This window comes from Falco biarmicus, chromosome 4 (genome assembly GCF_023638135.1).
Source record: "Falco biarmicus isolate bFalBia1 chromosome 4, bFalBia1.pri, whole genome shotgun sequence".
Taxonomy (NCBI): domain Eukaryota; kingdom Metazoa; phylum Chordata; class Aves; order Falconiformes; family Falconidae; genus Falco; species Falco biarmicus.
The window spans coordinates 11,749,851-11,766,807 of NC_079291.1; the positions used below are offsets into that span (position 1 = coordinate 11,749,851).

Genomic DNA, 16,957 nt, shown 5'->3' on the forward strand with positions numbered 1-16,957 from the left:
AACCCACATACCACGATGTTCTGACTCTCACTGATTTAGGCAGTATCTTTCAACAACAGCCATTTGTTCCTAGTGAACTGCTGGCAGCAGTCTGCCTGGGTCAGACAGGGGTGTCTGAAGAGTAGTTTCCTTTCTTAGATCACAAGTATAGTAATCGGTATCTTTTCACATCATGCTGCTCAAAAACGTGCTGCTTCATTAGAATATGTGCATACAAGAAAAAGTTCCTAGATTCACAGCTGAGGATGTCACCTTGAATTATTTCCCTCTACTCCTCTCCTTAGAGCAACAGACTATATAGCTGTCCGTCAAAGTATCTCTGCCACAGAAGCCAAATGGAAAACTGCCAATCTATTTCCAAAATGAGAATCCCCTAATACAGGTGGCAACTATGTCTTTACACATACCTTCAGAAAACTCATCCCAGCAAGCTTTGTAGTAAAACTAAGCCACAACTTAGAATGACATGATTGTTCTCAAAAACAAGGAATAAACCAAACTGTCAGTCACCCAAGAACAGACAACTGGAAAAAGGTTATAAGAATATATTTGTTATCATGAGTAGTTCAGCAGATGGCCATCCCAAGGTAAGCCATATCCAAATGCACTTGAATTCTGCAAGGAGAACACTGTTCTTTCATATGCTGACAAATACCTCGAAGAGTAAACAAGATTGACAGCACACCACTTCAGTAAGTCTCTCATCTGCTGAAAGCATATTTGGTTAGCACACAGTGATCTCAGCTGGGAGGTATCACTGTTCTATTTTTTATTTTGGTGTTTGTTTTAACAAGCAACATTTCCTCTTTCCAATCTATCCCCTAGCTTATGAGAAGTGTTTCCTTTTTGTGTCCTCCTTGGATGGCATTAAGATGAATTTAAACCTCAAACAATAAAGACTGATGGAAATACAGTCTTCTCCTCCAGCCAAAATATTGTTTCATGCATTATATGGTGTTTTCAGTTGAGACTAGGGTTTTTTTTCTGTTGCTCATTAGAAAACTAATGTTTAAGAACAAGACAGGACATCAAGGCTTCCACATTAGAATTTTAGATATAAATTTAAATGGCAGGACACCTTGTGGACCAGTTAACATAGAGCTATACACTATACCACTTCCCATATTTTTTCTGAAATAGCTGTATTGAACATCGGTGAAGACAAAACAGCAGTTCTGACAGAATACTGGTTCAATACATTACTCCTTGATTGATCAACTGTCAAGACTTATCTTTCATTTAGGAAAAAATAAGTCGGTCTTACTATGCTAGCCAAACCCTCATAAATAGTATTTTAAAATGTTTATATAGGTATACTGACAATATATAATGAAGACAAATGAACAGCAACAGAAAAGGCATTCATTGAAAGCATCCAAATTATTTAATTCCTTTTCAAAGTTTGGGTGGTTAGATTCAAGGTGGAGCTGGGGAAGGACAGGAGGTCAACAGGTTTGGATAAGAGAAGAGGAACTTCAGTACGTGTTCTTCCTTCTTCCCTACAGAGTCTTCAGCTGCAGGGTTTTGCTGCCTCCATTGTCCAACGATTTCAGCCAGCTTGGCACTGGCTTTCATCTTCTTACACGTGAGCCAGTTCACCCTGCTACTTCTTGCTAAACAATGCGTGAACGGATCAGATACAGAACACTGACTGTCTGAAAGAGGCTGAAGCAGAAGGGACATGCAGATTTAGATGACAAGGGATACCTGTGCCAAGGCTAGCATGGCAACTAGCCGGGTTGTGTAAGCCACCTTGCTTTGCCTGTGTATCAAACACTATGTCACTTCCCCTGCAATGAATGCAGCTTTCTGTGCCTGGACCCTGCTTGGGAGTCCACGCAGCTGAGGGGTTTCATCACCTTGAGCTCCTTAGCAGCCCTGTTCTTTGCTGAACGGTGTAGGCTGGCATTAAGAATAGGTTTCAGAAGCAACAGCATACAGAATGAAAATGCTAACCTTCGGTTGTATTTACAAGGATGTTACTTGAAAGGCATGACTTCTGTGAGAAGCTGGTTGCCAGATGAGCCAGCTGAGCTAAGTCCTCCAAATGAAGTTTTTTGTGGCTAGATGAGCAAATCAGAAACCAATCAAAATAAAGCTAGTGAATAGTTTAACACCCTAAATTATTTCTAGAACCATACAAATTGTGGTCCTTCCTGTAGAAAAATAAGATTCAATTGCTTGCAGCATCTAATGATTGACATGAAAATGAAACCATGAATTGAAAGAAAGGTTCAAGGTGATTTTTCTGTTCCAGTTTGTAAAAGCAAGCTTCATGTTAACACCTGCACTTTTACATTGAGAGTAGAAATGGGAGAACCTTAATTTAGAGAGTTTTTTGTCATTGTTGCCCAGAGACCAAGATAGGAACACTAGTAAAAACTGGCAGTAATCACATACTAGAATTCACTTCACTGACTCAGAGGCATAGGAAGAATAATGGAAGAACTGACAAGGTGTTCAGGTGAAAGAAGGCCTTTGGATTTAATCCAAGCCAGAGTGTATAGTAATGCCACTACAAGCTTAAGTGGCCAAAGAACCAACTACTCCAGTCTTTGCAAAGACATGCTGACCATACTTATATCCAGCCAATGCCGAAGGCTCATGCAAGGGGAAGTGAATGTACATGCCATGTTAATTTTAATTGCAGTGCTTCAGAATTTCCAGCCGAATTTCTCTAGCAGTTCTCCAGGAGGCCATTTTCCTAGATAATACTTTTTAATTGTAACTAGCAGCATCACATGCAATCAAAGCATACAATTGCTCCCTGAAAATATTATTTCAAGAGTAAGCCACTGTGAATGGAAGCCCCACCACCACCACCCCTTCAGGCTCACATGACACTGCCTTAGAGGATTTCCACTTGGGTTTGGTACCAAAGTTAGGCTGGCTTGACACAGCTGCTACTGTTTAGAGAGTAACAGTTCAGAGGTGCTTCCCAAGTTACTTTTTGATAAGATGCAAAGATGGGACACCACCACCTTTGCCAGAAAGGCAATATCATGAAGATAAAATCATGCTCGTTTTGACAAGTCAATCATCTAAAACTTAGGCCATCAAGTACATCAGATTTGCATGCATATGTATGCAGCCTGTCATTGTGAAGAGTACCTCTCCAGAGCAGCTAGACGTTTGGAGCTGACAGCCCTCCAGCAGCACACCAGCTCAAGACCCTCCAAGGCTTGCTTCCACTCACACCAGCCTGCTTAGACTGCCCACTAACGTCCATGCTAACCACCATACAGTGTAACTCAAGTAAAGGCGCCATGCTTCAGCAACAGAAAGCTCAAGGCTCGTACACTGGTTCTCTCTGCTCTAGTAGTAACAGGTTCAGAGTCCTTGAAAAAAAATAAGTAATGCTAGAAAAGAGAGTGTGCTACCACGGAATGGTACTGTCGGTTAAAATATATGTTGTCTAGAATGGAGAAAGCAGACAATATTTTCACTCCAAGGAAGGGCAATGCTGTTACCTTTTGGGACACTGTCACAGCCACCATTTATAACCCCAATCTAATTCCTAATTCTCATTTTATCAGTAATCATCTTATCTTACATATGGGGGGGGGGGGGGCGGCAGGCGCGGGGTGAGTATTACATCCACCCCCTCACAATTGTGTTAAGCACAAGAGGGGACAAACAAGAAGAGTTATTACATCTTTCCCCTATTACCATTTTATTAAGTACAAGAGCATCACTGGGAAGAATGGGACCTCAGTGTTTATAATTCTTTTGTGCTTCACCCTCTTTAATTCTCTAATGTTTTGTTATTAGTTTGATGGTTGTTTCTTTCAGGGTAGAATCCATTCCAGACCACTGTCTAACATTTCCAGTTCCAAATTTTGTTTTTACTTCTTCACAAACTGGCCCTCTTCCCAAAATATTTGCCCATCCATTTAAAAGCCTTTACCAGAAGCTGACACCAAATGCATTGTGTTGGGACACCATTGTGATATTACAGCTGCTTCTACAGTAACTTGGAGAGGGAGTTATATTTGCCATTTGTTCAGTCAATTCAATATGACAATTGATAATTTAGTTATCTGCACAATAGTTTCTATGACTTGCAAACACTTCAACGGCAGAGTCACAATTTTAATTTTCCCCTACAAATAACCATTGTTCTCTGGAGGGAGATGGTTCTCACAACTTTAGCTGGCTTGCTTATCAGTCATCAATTAAAGAAAATCTGGTTTCCAATTTGCTCATCTAGTCAAAAAAACCTGTGTTTAGGACACACTCAGCCAGCTCGTTTGGCAACCAGTTTCTTACAGAGAAGTCATGCCTTTCTCAAGTAACATCCTTGTATGGATCAAGTATTCTTGAAATTTGAGTGACTTTGTCTAGCAGGCTGCAGACCCCCTTCACGCTCCAACTTCAATGTATTAAATCTCCAGCGCCTTTGGGCACACCGTATATAGCAGTGGGGGCGGGGTGTGCTGCAGGGGGGTGAAATTTAACTCTTTACCAGCATGGCTTCTAAAGGAAAAAGGCGACTTGGAAGCATGATCATAGAATCGGATTCTTTCCATTCTCTAACAAGATTTTCCTCAAAGTAACAGGCTCGCTCTGCCTTCCATATACATACACTTAAAAATCTTAGAAATACAGAGCTGACTTTCAAACCACTGACAGACACAGCAACAGCAAGCCCCTAGAAGCTACTTGATCATTATCTCTCACACTCTCAATCACCTGATGTGGTATTACTCAATGTTACAGAAGATCAGGAATAGTAACCTTGTCAGATGACAGGGACCAGTACCGACCAGTTCACTGGCAACTCACAGACCACAGCCCCCACACAAGGCAGCAGCACTCTCTAGTCCCTTGATGCAGGACGAGGTTGGATCGCAAAGCTTAAAAAGGCACCTATAATGCAGACAGCTTTCAAGCTTGCACCAAATCTTGCACCAAAGATTTAAGCTAAGGGATTTTTATATTGTACACCTGACAGCATGAATGGCATGAGCAGCAAGAACCACTGAAGTGAAGGGGGAGGGAAAGGAGAGGATTTGAAGTTCGATAGTGACATTTCCCCCCTAAATAATAGTTTGTCTTTTGTTAACCAAGAGCAGCCGAACAAAAGGCTGTATAAAATTAGCCTTCTAGCATATGCCTGCCACTCTGGACAGCAAGTACCTAAACATGCAAGCAGAACCTGCAAAACCCAAGGCAACATGGGACAAGGGGAAGAGAGCACAACAAGCTCTAACATTTCAGCGGGATACTCGGATGTAGTTTTGATTTCTGGATCTCAGGTCCCTGCCAGCCTTTTAATTCAGCCAAACACAGCATTTGGTATTTCTGTACCTTTACTACACCTTAACTAGGGAAATAAACTTACCTACTGGAAATATTTTATAACAACACTGACTATCCTCAAAATGTATGGGGTGGGCATGTAATACAAGCAAGCAACTAGAAAAGATAAAGTTTCGCAAACTTGACAAAATACCTTTAAATACTTTTTATGCATGGAGACCAACATTAAAGGGAAAGTGATGCAACGCAAGTTTAGCTATTACCTATTACCGTTAGCTCACTAAAGGGCCCTTATTCTACCCCAAAACACTGAGATCCATGGGCAGGCAGTCACTATTTTGACAGTCTTGGAAAGTACTGGTACTGAGAGCAGCCTTAGTCATTACTTGTCTGATCTTAGTAAAATTATACCATAGTAACAAACAGGACCCTGTAAGACATAACTACCAAGGTAAGAAGACAACAGCTGCCTTTGGCTGGATTAATCTGTCCATTTCAGAAATAAAGTTTGAGATATTTCACAGTTCCTTGTTCAGTAGGGACCACTTCCACTATAGCACTGAAGGCATAGCTCACAGTCCCCTAAATTTTAAAATATTTATAACTCTGAAAAGTGACTTGCACCCACTGCTAGTGAGACAAGTTTAGAGATTGCCTCAAGTTGCCTACCTACTGGCTGAAAGGTAAGCCATTTCCTCCCCCAGTCTTCACTAGTGCAGAGAAACATAGCACAAGGTATGCAGAATAATAAAACAATAAGCTTCTCATTTAAAGTTTCCAGTTCAAGTCTTAAGTCACTTCACAAATATTTCACCTACATGTGTAGGAAAACTGCTGATCAGACATCATCCTATCCAACAAGCTCACCACCTGAGGTTTTAGAAATGCATGTTATACACTCAAGTGAAATAGCAGGAATGGAGCTCTTATTTCTTACAGCTGAACATGTAACCATGAATTAATTCTTGTGAGGAAGTGTCAGTATTGCATACATATCCAAGAAGCAGCACAGTAGGACAACATAGAACGTGTATTTGTGAGCCTCATCTGTGGCTGAGTTTTACACCAGCTAAAAAAAGCTGGTCAGCATTTTTAGTTCCTCAACTATAGGCTTCATAGTTGAAAAATGTGCTGTTTTGTTGAGGGTTGATAAAGAAGAGGAAAGTAGCAGCTTAGAGTCAAAAGAACTTTAGGAAAGAAGTACTACTCCTGTATTAGCTACATACAAATTTCTCTTCCTTAAGATGGGAGGGGGAAGGGGAAAGAGGGAGAGATAAAATTGTCCAAAATGATACTACATAGTAAAGCTTTTGAAATAAAGTTTAAAAACAGCAGACAGTATTGCTCCAATTCTTTTGCATGTTTTTGTTCTATCCTGTGACTTTCAGAATTTATTTGGATGCACAAGCATAATTTGTTAGGTAAGAGGACCAAACCCATCCCACCCACAGAGCCCTTCCACAAGCACAGCCAGGGAAGGCAGAAAACAACCCGTGGAAGTTGCTGCAGCTAAGCCCATGAGAACAGCTAAAACAAGGACATATGTTTAATATATTTTAGGATCAGGGACATCCATTCATTACATTAGCCAATACTCACATTGCCAAGCAACAGTCCCATTCCCATCCAGTATTTCTACACTTTTAATTAAGACTTGGAATGATAGGGTAACAGCAGCACTAAAAATTATGTACTACATAATTATGAACCATGGTTATATTTTTAACTGCTCTATTGATAGTGGATTACAGCTAAAGACAATAAACCCCTTCTGTGAAATCTTATCTGTGGTAACATTAGTCTTAACATTCGGTGCATTGTTCGTACAGCTTAAGATCTGTGCTCTCAACACATCATGATTCTTTGTCTGATGGAAAGACACCAACAGCTTTGCAGGAAGGAAGGGAGTATGGGAGGAGAACTAGGAAGGGACAGGGTCAAGTCAGTATCGAGAGAGGAATGATACCTTCTTAGCTTTAAAACAGAGGAACTAGGTAGTTTTCCTCTAAGGAAGCATGATATAGCAAGCATGTTCACGTGCTCTGAAGGTTTAGCTGAAAGCAGAAACTCCTACACAAGATGCAAGACTTCATCACTTAAACTGAAGCAAAAATTCAGTCAGACCCTCTCTCCAGCTTACGAGATACACTTCAAGGCATCGGTTTTAGCAAAACCGAAGCTTAAGAAAATTAAGTTCAGTATACAGTAGACTAGTTTCATGCTTATTTCATGGAGATTGCATGCAGATCTCCAGTCCTATCTATCTTCTCAAGAAAGTTGTCTAACCTCACAGGTCTATGCTGCAGCCTGCAAGTTTCTCTTGTATTGATACCCTTGTTTTTTTCAAAGATTTCTCAAAGTAAAAACAATTCATTACAGTTGCTTGAGCAGACAAGGCATTTCAGTTTCTTCCAGTTTTTACTCACTGAAAACTATCTGAAGTCACATTTGATTAGGACAGTAGCATAATGATATCGGATTATTACCCGGGGGGGGAAAAAAAGCATACAACTGTGCTGTATTTACCCTAAAATGTTGAGAGTATTTCAACATTAGTCGGGGCAAAGCAGGGGAAGGAAAGGACATCTAGATTCTGTCCAGTATGGTATTAAAGCTAGTTTTAAGCCCGGCAAAGCTTTTATTCTCTTATAAAAAATAAGCAGTTAAATAAAGTACTTTTATGTATAGGGAAGAGCCAGGAGCTGAAAGTATGCTGGGGAAGGGACAACTAAAAGGAAAGTAAGGCACAGTAAATCAAGAGGTAACCTGTTTAGCACCAGATATCTTAACATTATTTGTAAACAAAAAAAAGAAGTGTGAAATTAAGAGATTATTAAAACCCTTCATCATTCTAAAGATGTTAAATCCACATTACACAGACCACATATGAACAAAATAACTTGCTGCCCTGCTTTCTTCACCAGGAAAAAACTGAAAAGACACAGGTGTCAGTAACTGAATCCAAAGTACTGTCTTCAGATTGGGCATCTGCATGCATGTTTGCTATAAAAGAAAAGACACAGAAAGTACGATAAAATGGAGGGTGGATGCATCAGTATAAAGCAGCATATGCAGTTTCTTACATATACTGCAAGTATGGATTTCTCTAGCTCATGTGCACATTCTCCTCTAAAGCTGAAGCTATAGCAGCCACAACAGCAGCAGCAAAATGAAGTACACATACTAAGACCACTGCCTCCAGGATGCACTCCGAAAAAGTTTTAATCATTGTAATCATTGTGTTAGGAGGGAAAAACCCTAACCACTCGTTAGAAAAAGTAATGGCAAGAACCTGCATCACATACTGCATATGTGCATATTCATATAAATAGCCCTTGCACAAGAGACACAGAAAGCCATATTCCCTTTGTGTTAGCCAACTGTTCTGCTGAAACATGTGGGTGGACAGCATTTAAGAGCACCGCGGAGTAAAGCTCAGTGTTTGGCAGTGATGGCAAGCCGTGACACAAAAGAGACTATCTAACCTACCCTTCCTTCCTAGCCACACTATTCCTCCTTTTCCCTCATACTAGTTCAGTTTAGGCCAGACTCCTCTGCAATTCAAATAAACTTTGAATAAACAAAGAAAGATTGGCTTTTGCCTTCCCAGCCCCCCCAAGGAATAGTCTACTTGCTTTCCTTTCATGCATCATTGTAGTATTTGCAGACACTAGCCACCCTGAAAGCAAGTGTTCAGAGTCCCATTTTCTTTAGTGTTTGCTACTACAGTAACAGTCAATATTCTCTGCTGTCAGTGACTGTATGTACTCATAGCACACAACAGGTTACTGTTCTTTTAGACGAGTAAACAGCTCAACCGAGACTAGTTGCATTGGTTCTAGAGATACTGCTCCAGACATCCCCGTAAAGAGCAGAAGCCTGCACTCCTCTATTGAAAGGATAAGCAACTATGTTGATCTTGCCTTGCAAATGTGTATCTGTAGTCTTGTTTTGAGACTTGGAACACCTAGTAAGTAACCACCCACAATGCTACTCCCCTCCTCACTCCAGGGAGTCTCGAAGTGGGGATGGAAGAAAGGAAAATTACAGGGAACAGAATGTTTCTGGAATGGACAGTGCTTCCTTCCCAGGAAGAAGGGCGGTAAGACCAGAGAGGAACAGAACCAAGAGGTAAGAAGTGAAGCAGTGATGTTGGAAGGACAGGATTATCAGGCTCTATGCAAGGAGGCAAAAAATAAGGTAGCCAGCTGCTTTGGCCCAGAAAAGCCTCAGGAACAGGGTCAGTCAAACGCCTTACTAACTGATCTCAAACAAGGTGAGGAAGATACATCCTGGAGAAGGAGAACTCCACATCTGAAAGAACTCCTAGCAGCTTACAGATTGTGATCTACCTGTGCTCAAACTTACAGGCATGACATTATTCTGAGGGAATATCCTGCTCCGTCACCAGCTTTTCCCACTTACACACTGAGCAGAACCAAAGTTTATAACTAATATTAAGGTTTCAAGCTACCATTCCTGCTATGTGTTTTAGGTTTGTTTTTACACTATTAGACAACCGAAGTCCTCAGTGCATCATTTAAGTACTCTCTTGGAAGGCTGCCTTTCTATTATTGTTCCTTTTATGAGGCTGTAAATAGCATTCTTAGAATTAAACAAGCAATAACCCTCCAGCTTTGCAGCCACCCTTTCTCAAAAAAATTGTACACCTTGCCCACATTTTCAGCCGAAGTGAGAAAGATTTACAGTATAAACTGTTCCAAACAGTCAGTCTCCCCCCCCCCCCCCCCCCAAAGGTCTCCCCTTGAGTGAATAAAAAATACTTGCAAATACTCATCAGGCACACCCACATTAAGGAACCACCAAAACTCACTAATCAAGAACAGTAGTAGATCATTAATTTGCAGAATAAAAGCCTTTCTCAACAGGAGCTGGAGGCTTGAAAACGCTCACTTGTTTTAAAACAATTTCTAGGTCTACAGGACACACAAGGACACCCAAAACCAATCCTAAGACACACACAATCTTTTCAAAGCAGTGTCGAAAATAAAATCAGTTATAAAATTAGTTATGTAAAATAAATTAACGGGGTTTTTTGGGTTTGTTTTTTACAAGCTACTTCTAAAAAAGCTGTACAGCCTACAAAATACCTCGAAGCTCCTGTCCCAGCTACTCTTCACCAAATGGTGGAAAATAAATCTGTTTTAGAAGTTGGATGCTCTACGCTGTGGCCAAAAGCTCTCCATTGTTTCATTTGACACACAGAATTTTGTCATACTGAGAACACAAGAACTAGACAGCTTTTTAGCCCATACTGCAAGTCCAAAGTTATACTCCAGAATGAAGGCAGAAACATGGGGGGGGGGGGGTAGCATATTAAGAACACCGTGTTTCATTTCATTCTGGCATTCAGTATTATATATGTTCTTTGGGAAGCCCACTAGCAGGAAGATACCACAAAAAGGTGCAAGCAGCCCAACTGCCATAAGGTTGCTGGGTTGGGTTTTTTTGGTTGGTTGGGTTTTGGTTTTTTTTTCGTTTCGATTTGGATTTTTTTTTCTTTTTAAACTTCCTGGCCCCTTAAGTACACCCCACCACTCCCAAAACGTCATTTTAATTTTTTTTTTGTTTTCCCACGAAATTCATACTCTTGTTCCCTGACACCAGCAGCTTTAAGAAACAAGAAAAGCTCTTCCAGAGCTTTCTAGAAAATTATTTCAGAGGTACAGCAGTGGGATAGGAGTAAGTGTCCTTGCAAACTGGAGACAAAGGCATCACCACATTTTGCTAGTGTAAACGCCTTCACCTATCAGTTAAGCAAGCATCCCACGAAAAGCATGGGTACTCTCCCTGTTCTCAGGCAGGTTTTTCCCCTGAAGCTGCTTGTTGTGCTGTCCGATTTCATACTGGGAGGAAACCACCTCCAACACTGAAGTTACTGGAAAATTCCAGCAAAATCCCCCGCGTTGACCCCCAGAGCAGAAGGGGGGGACAGCAGACCGCCATTTTCCAGTTTCAGATGGAAATCAAGTTTCAAACTATCACAGCAAGAAACTATGTCCCAATGAAACTCAAGACACCTTCAAGCACATTTTGAAGAAGCCGCAGCCTCTGTGAAACAACGCTTAGGATCATCAGAAACAAAATCTTGCAAGCAAAGCGTTGTAAGCAAAACACACATAAAACGAGTTCTCGTTTTTGCATCCGTAAAGTTCCCGTTTGCACCAACGTTGCCCCGGAGCAGGAGATGCAGCTGCTGTGGCAAGGATGCCCATCTCTGCTAATTTCTGACTGCCTTCAAAAAAAAAAATACAGTCCTTCCCTCGTCACGGCCACCCTCCTTCCCTACGTATTCGGTTTATTTCCTCGGTATCTCACACGCCGAACGCGGCACAAAGCCGACCCCACGAAGCAGCTGAACCTCGCATCAGAAACGGCAGGGGCTTGGGGGGCTTTCCCCGCCCGCGGCCTCGCCGCCCAGGCTACGCGCCCCACATACCGACTCCCTCAGAGACCGCGGCAGCGGCTTCCCGCCGCGCACCGGCGGCCCGAGGCCCCGACGGCCGCCGCCCGCACCGAGCCGCGGGCTCCCCGCCTCACCTCCTCCTCCCGGGAGCGAGCGGCCGCCCGGGACCGCCGCCGCCTCGCCGCCCGCCCGTTGGAAGGGCGGCCCTACCCCCCACCCCCCCCGGCGGAGCTGAGCCCACCTCCGGCCCCCGAGCCCCGCGGGGCGGCGGGACCCGGTGGGACGAAGCGCCGCGGCCGGTCGCGCCCGGCCCCTCAGGCCCGCCCGCCGCGAGGGTGCGGGGGCCCTCTGGCGCCGGCGAGGGGCGGGAGCGCGGCCGCCCCCTCCCGCGTTGCGTCGCGCCGCGCACTCGCTCACCTCGTCGTCGTGGTGCTGGCAGTAGCTGGCCCGGTCGGGGAAGACGGAGAGGATGTTGTAGGGCGAGGCGGGGTACGGCGGGCTGAGGGCGAGCGGCGCGGCGGGGCCGGCGGCGGCGGCGGGGCCGGCGGCGGCGGCGAAGCGCTCGATGAAGTGGTCCTTGGTCAGGCGCACGCGCTGGTGCGCCCGCACGCAGTTGTCGCACAGGTGCTCCTGGCAGTCGAGGCAGCGGGAGCTGGCGGCGTTGCCCTCGTCGCAGGAGCTGCAGCGGGGCTCGCCCTGCCGGCTGTGGGGCCGCCGCAGCAGGAGCGCCGCCGAGCCGCCGCCCGAGGAGGAGGAGGAGGACGTCGAGGAGGGCGCGGCCGAGGCGGCGGCGGCGGGCGAGGAGCCGGCGGCGCGGTGCGGCGGCGGCGGGCGTCCGTGGTGGCGGTTGTTGCCGCCGCCGCCGCCCCCCCCCGCGCCGGAGCCGGCGGCGGGGCCGGCCCCGGCGGCGCGGCCGTTCTTCTGCTCGTCGGCGGCGGCGGCCACGACCACGACGTCCAGCAGGTTGCTGAGGAGGAAGTTGGAGGAGGGCAGCGCGTCCATGCCCGAGGGCTCCGAGATCACCACCTTCTGGTCGCAGATGGGGCAGCGCAGCTTGAGCGCGTCCCCCGCGCCGGGGTGCCGCTGCGCCTCCAGGCACTGGCGGCAGAAGGCGTGCAGGCAGGGCAGGACGTGGAGCCGCCGCGGCGGGCCCCCGCAGGAGGAGCCGCCGCCGCCGCCCCCGGAGGAGCTGGAGGTCTGCGAGGAGGACGAGGAGGTGGAGGAGTTGGAGGAGAGGGGAGCCGGCGAGCCGCACATCTCCTTGCACAGCGGGCAGATCTGGAAGTCGGACTCGGGAAACGAAGCCATTTGCGATGGGCCCGGCTCCCCGATGGGGGGTGAAAACGCGCCTCCCCTCCCTCACAGAACAGAAGCGTGGGCGGAAAAAAAAAAAAAGACGGGGGGCGTCTGTAGAGGCGTGGGGAGAAGAAGGTAGTTCTGCAAGCGGCTTACGAGCAAGCTGGCATCGATCAGTCGTTTTGCCAAGTGGGATCGATTGGCCGGTTTTGCAAATACGGTGTCATCGATCCGGCGTCTGCAGGGAGCTGGATCCTCGCCTCGTACCTCGCCGCTGCCGGGCTTGCTGCTGGCGAGAGGGTATTTTTGGTATCAAGGTGTAGCTGTCCCGCTCTCCCTCGGCAAATGGAGCCTCTCTTCCCTCACATGTACTCAGCCCCCGATCCCCCGTTGCATTAGACAAATTGTATCGATTCCCAGAGCGGTCAATACCTCACACAGTCTTCTCATTTCCCCCTTGGGTCAGCAGTTTGACAACGTGGTTTGGTTACTTGTCTTCCTAAACAGAAAGTGCATGGGCGCCGACCGCCCGATCCCCGCCGCGTCCAGCGGGGACCGGACCTCTGTCCGCCGGGGCTCGGCTCCGGTTCCCACGGCCGCAGGACGGGGTCGGGGCGGCAGTGCAAGTCCCTCCGGCTGGGCGGGGAGGACGCGGGTGAGGGGCTGCAGGGGCTTAACTCAAGTTTCGCGCTTTCTTCTTGGGGCGTGGGGTTTTTTCCTCTTTTCCTTTAAACCTGTGCTTGTCGGGGGGGAAGGGGAAATTTCGTTTCAGTTCCCCCCTCCACTTTTGCAATCCAGAGCAGCTCTAGGAGAGAGAGAGGCACTGAAACACAGTGGCCAGGCAGACTTCTCCGGCTCCAGTCCTCCCCCGCCGACGCCTGCTCCACCACCGCATGACTGGGGGGTGGGGATGGAGGGCGGCGTTGGTGCCCACCCCACCGGCAGAGACTCACGCTGGCGGGACACAGAGGAGAGGGAGGAGATGGGAAGAAGAAAAGGGCTCCGCGGACGGTTAAAAGCAGCGGTCCCCTCTCGCCTCTCAAAAATCCCGGCTCGCCGTCCGCCTTCCTCTAAGCGGGGTCCCCGCGGAGGGCAGCGCCGAGCCCGCAGCGGCCCCGCCACACGCGGTGCCCGGCGGCGGGAGCGGGCGCTCAGCGCCGCGGGCTCGGCGCGACTCGCACACGCTGCGGCGGCCGCGGCCGGGCAGAGGAGCAGCGGCAGGTCCCCGCCGGCCGCCCTGAATTATTCATGGGGGGTGTATTATATTCGCTCGCACAAATTGGAGCCGCTGTGCAATGCTATCCGAGCGCGCTACGCTCGCCCCCTCCTCCTCCTCTCCGGTTCTCGCTCGCTCTGAGCCCCTGCAGCGCCTGGGATCACATTTCCTTTGTCATCTCGCCTCTTCGCGTGGTGTTTTATTGAGAAAACAAAAATAATATAAAACCCGAAGAGGGGGAGCGAGGAGGGGATGGGGTGGGGTAGGGGGGTGGCAGCAAAAAACAAAACGCCCGCCTCCCCCGCGATCTGCCGAGCCGGAGCCCACCGGCCCCGGGGGGTGAATTAGCAGGAATTACTCACTGATGCGGCAGCACCGTCCCGGGCGGCGTGGGATCCGGGGAGAGCCATCGCGCCGGGCGCCTTCCCCCGGCCCGGCGGGGTGCGGAGGGGCAGAGCTGGGCGGCCCCGGCCCTCGGGCGGCGGGGGATGGGGGAAAGGGGGGGAAGGGAGCTCAGAGCGCGGGGCAGCGCGGGGCCCGCAGGGCTGGCGGCGGCGCTGGCTCCGGCCCCGCTGCGGCCGCCGGCACTGGGGCGGCGCGGCGTGCGGGAGCCTTTTAAGCTCCGACGGCGCGGGCTGACTTCCGCCCGGCTGCGGGGGGCGGCCGGGGGGCGGCGGCGGCGGGCAGGAAACATTAGCCCTCCTCCTGCCCGACCTGCCCCCATCCGTCCGCATCCAGCCCCGCCGCCCTCGCCCGCGATTTTTTAATATCGCCGTTTTCGGCGCCGCGGGCACCCCCACCACACACACACAGGCCCCCGCCCCTCCAGGTTTGCTTTTACGCGGCTCAGGCGGTCGCCGGCCCCCCTCGCCCTTCTCCGGTTTGAGACGCGAGCGGAGAAGGAGCGGGGCCCGGGGGGCCGCGCTTTGCGAGCACCGGGGCGTTAACGCAGCTCTCTGCATGCAGTCGCTGGGTGAATGGTTTCCTCACGCCCAGCCTGGAGCGAGCGGCTCCTTCCGCGCCGCTGCGGTCGCCCCGGCTCTGCCGTGCCCGGGAGGGCGAGCCCGAGCCCGAGGGTTGCTGCTGGCCAGGGGCAGGCGCTTCCTCTCCCTTAAACTGACGCGATGAAGTTAGCAAAAAACGAGCGGCGACGACGTTTGCAGTGCTGCGAGACCCAACGGAAACAAACACGCAACAATTACCTCGGTTTAATCGAAGGCCTGGCGACCAGCGACTGCTGCGGGGCAAGCTCCAGCCGCGGCGTGGCTGAGTGGCCACCCTCTTGTTTCGGTGGGGCTCCTGCTAGCCGGCCCGAACGCGTTGCATCGCACCCTTAATGAGTAAAACTGGGCGTGCTGAAAAGTTTTAACACGTGAAACTGGCTTAGGGATGGGAAAGCAAAAATTAAAAAAAAAAATAACAATAGGAACAAACAGATTTGTGAGTGAAAGCATCTGTAAATATGCAAAATAAACTTGAACCAAATTGGTGTTAAGTAATGATAACAAATTTGCAAAAATGCCACAGAAAAGGAAAGCTGTCTATTAAAATATATTGATTTATGTTCCTCTGTTTAGGCCTTAGACATACAAATAGCTAATACTATTTAGGCCTTAAACACAAATAACACTCAGTTAAATTGTCTGCTTAAAAATAAAAGTCTTTTGCTGACAGGACTAAACACAGCAGCAATGAGCTGTGCCTGTGAGGATCTCTCTCCAAAAGCCCTTCAGCAAACTGAGACAAACTCAGGAGCGCTAATGTCCTTCAGCAAGACCAAGCAATGGGAATCACTGATGAAGTCCGTGGGGCAACTAACGTGTGTTAAGGTGTAAACAAGCATGAATATTTATTATGCCCCTCAGTAGTATATTCAGCTGAGAACTTGCCTTATGTATCACTAAAGGATTTGGCTCGGGGGCTGTGTTCTTTACATTGCATATCCATATGTTCACATTTGAGCATGCAGGTGAAACCCATCACAGATTTGGCTAGCAGAGGTTAAAAAAAATCGTCAGGCTTTGCCTCAGCTCTGTTTGTTTGTCCTGTGGTTGCTGCAGAGGGTTATGATGCTGTGGAGCTTGTCCTTTTCCAGATGAAGCTAGTTAGTTGTGGAGAACGGTAACTCCCCGAACAACAAATGCATGGTTGATCTGTTTAGGTTTCCTAGATGATGCTTTCCACTAGCTGCCTCAGTAAAAACCATCATCTTTTGCTTTCAGAAATATTTTAATTGGGCAGAAATTCCCAGATGCATGTCTCCAGGCATATCTGACACCCCTGCCTTCCTCAGTGACAGCTGTTTGCTTTCCAGCTAACCAGCTAAAGAGGAGAATTCTGCACGTCCATGCTTCAGATGGCTCTAATGGGTGCATGAGGCTACCTATATGCTATGGAAGGTTCTTTTCACTGACAGGATCCACTGTATTTGTGCCAAAGCTCTCGAACCTTGTTTACAGCTTACACCCTCCCTGAGCTTGTAAAGGCTATAAGCAATTCACTGTCCCTGAACAGTGGGTCCTTATTCCCCAGCTGTCATCCTCGTATTTGAGCACCTCTGTCTTTCTAAAGCAAAGTCTTCCCTTTCTTCTCCCTCCACTGCTGCCAAAGGAATGGAACATTTTGAGGCTTCCTCTGATTTTGGGTGGCTTTCTGTCTTCATTATGAAAACCACTGAAACAAAGCTAAAGGGGATATGCCAATATTATACTCAGTTCTGAAACATTAGCTGCTGGAGCACTTGTATGCTTGACTAC

General features: G+C 47.9%; 1 protein-coding gene across 1 annotated transcript in view; it reads right to left on the reverse strand.

Moving 5' to 3' along the window:
- The window catches only part of TRIM71 (tripartite motif containing 71), a 62,122-nt gene extending 48,060 nt beyond the window's left edge, over positions 1–14,062 (reverse strand). Inside the window, exon 1 of the mRNA XM_056337543.1 lies at positions 12,107–14,062. Within this exon, the coding sequence (XP_056193518.1) occupies positions 12,107–12,997 (891 nt within the window). The 5' untranslated portion in view covers positions 12,998–14,062. The remainder of the gene's footprint in view (positions 1–12,106) is intronic.
- Between the last annotated feature and the right edge of the window lie 2,895 nt (positions 14,063–16,957).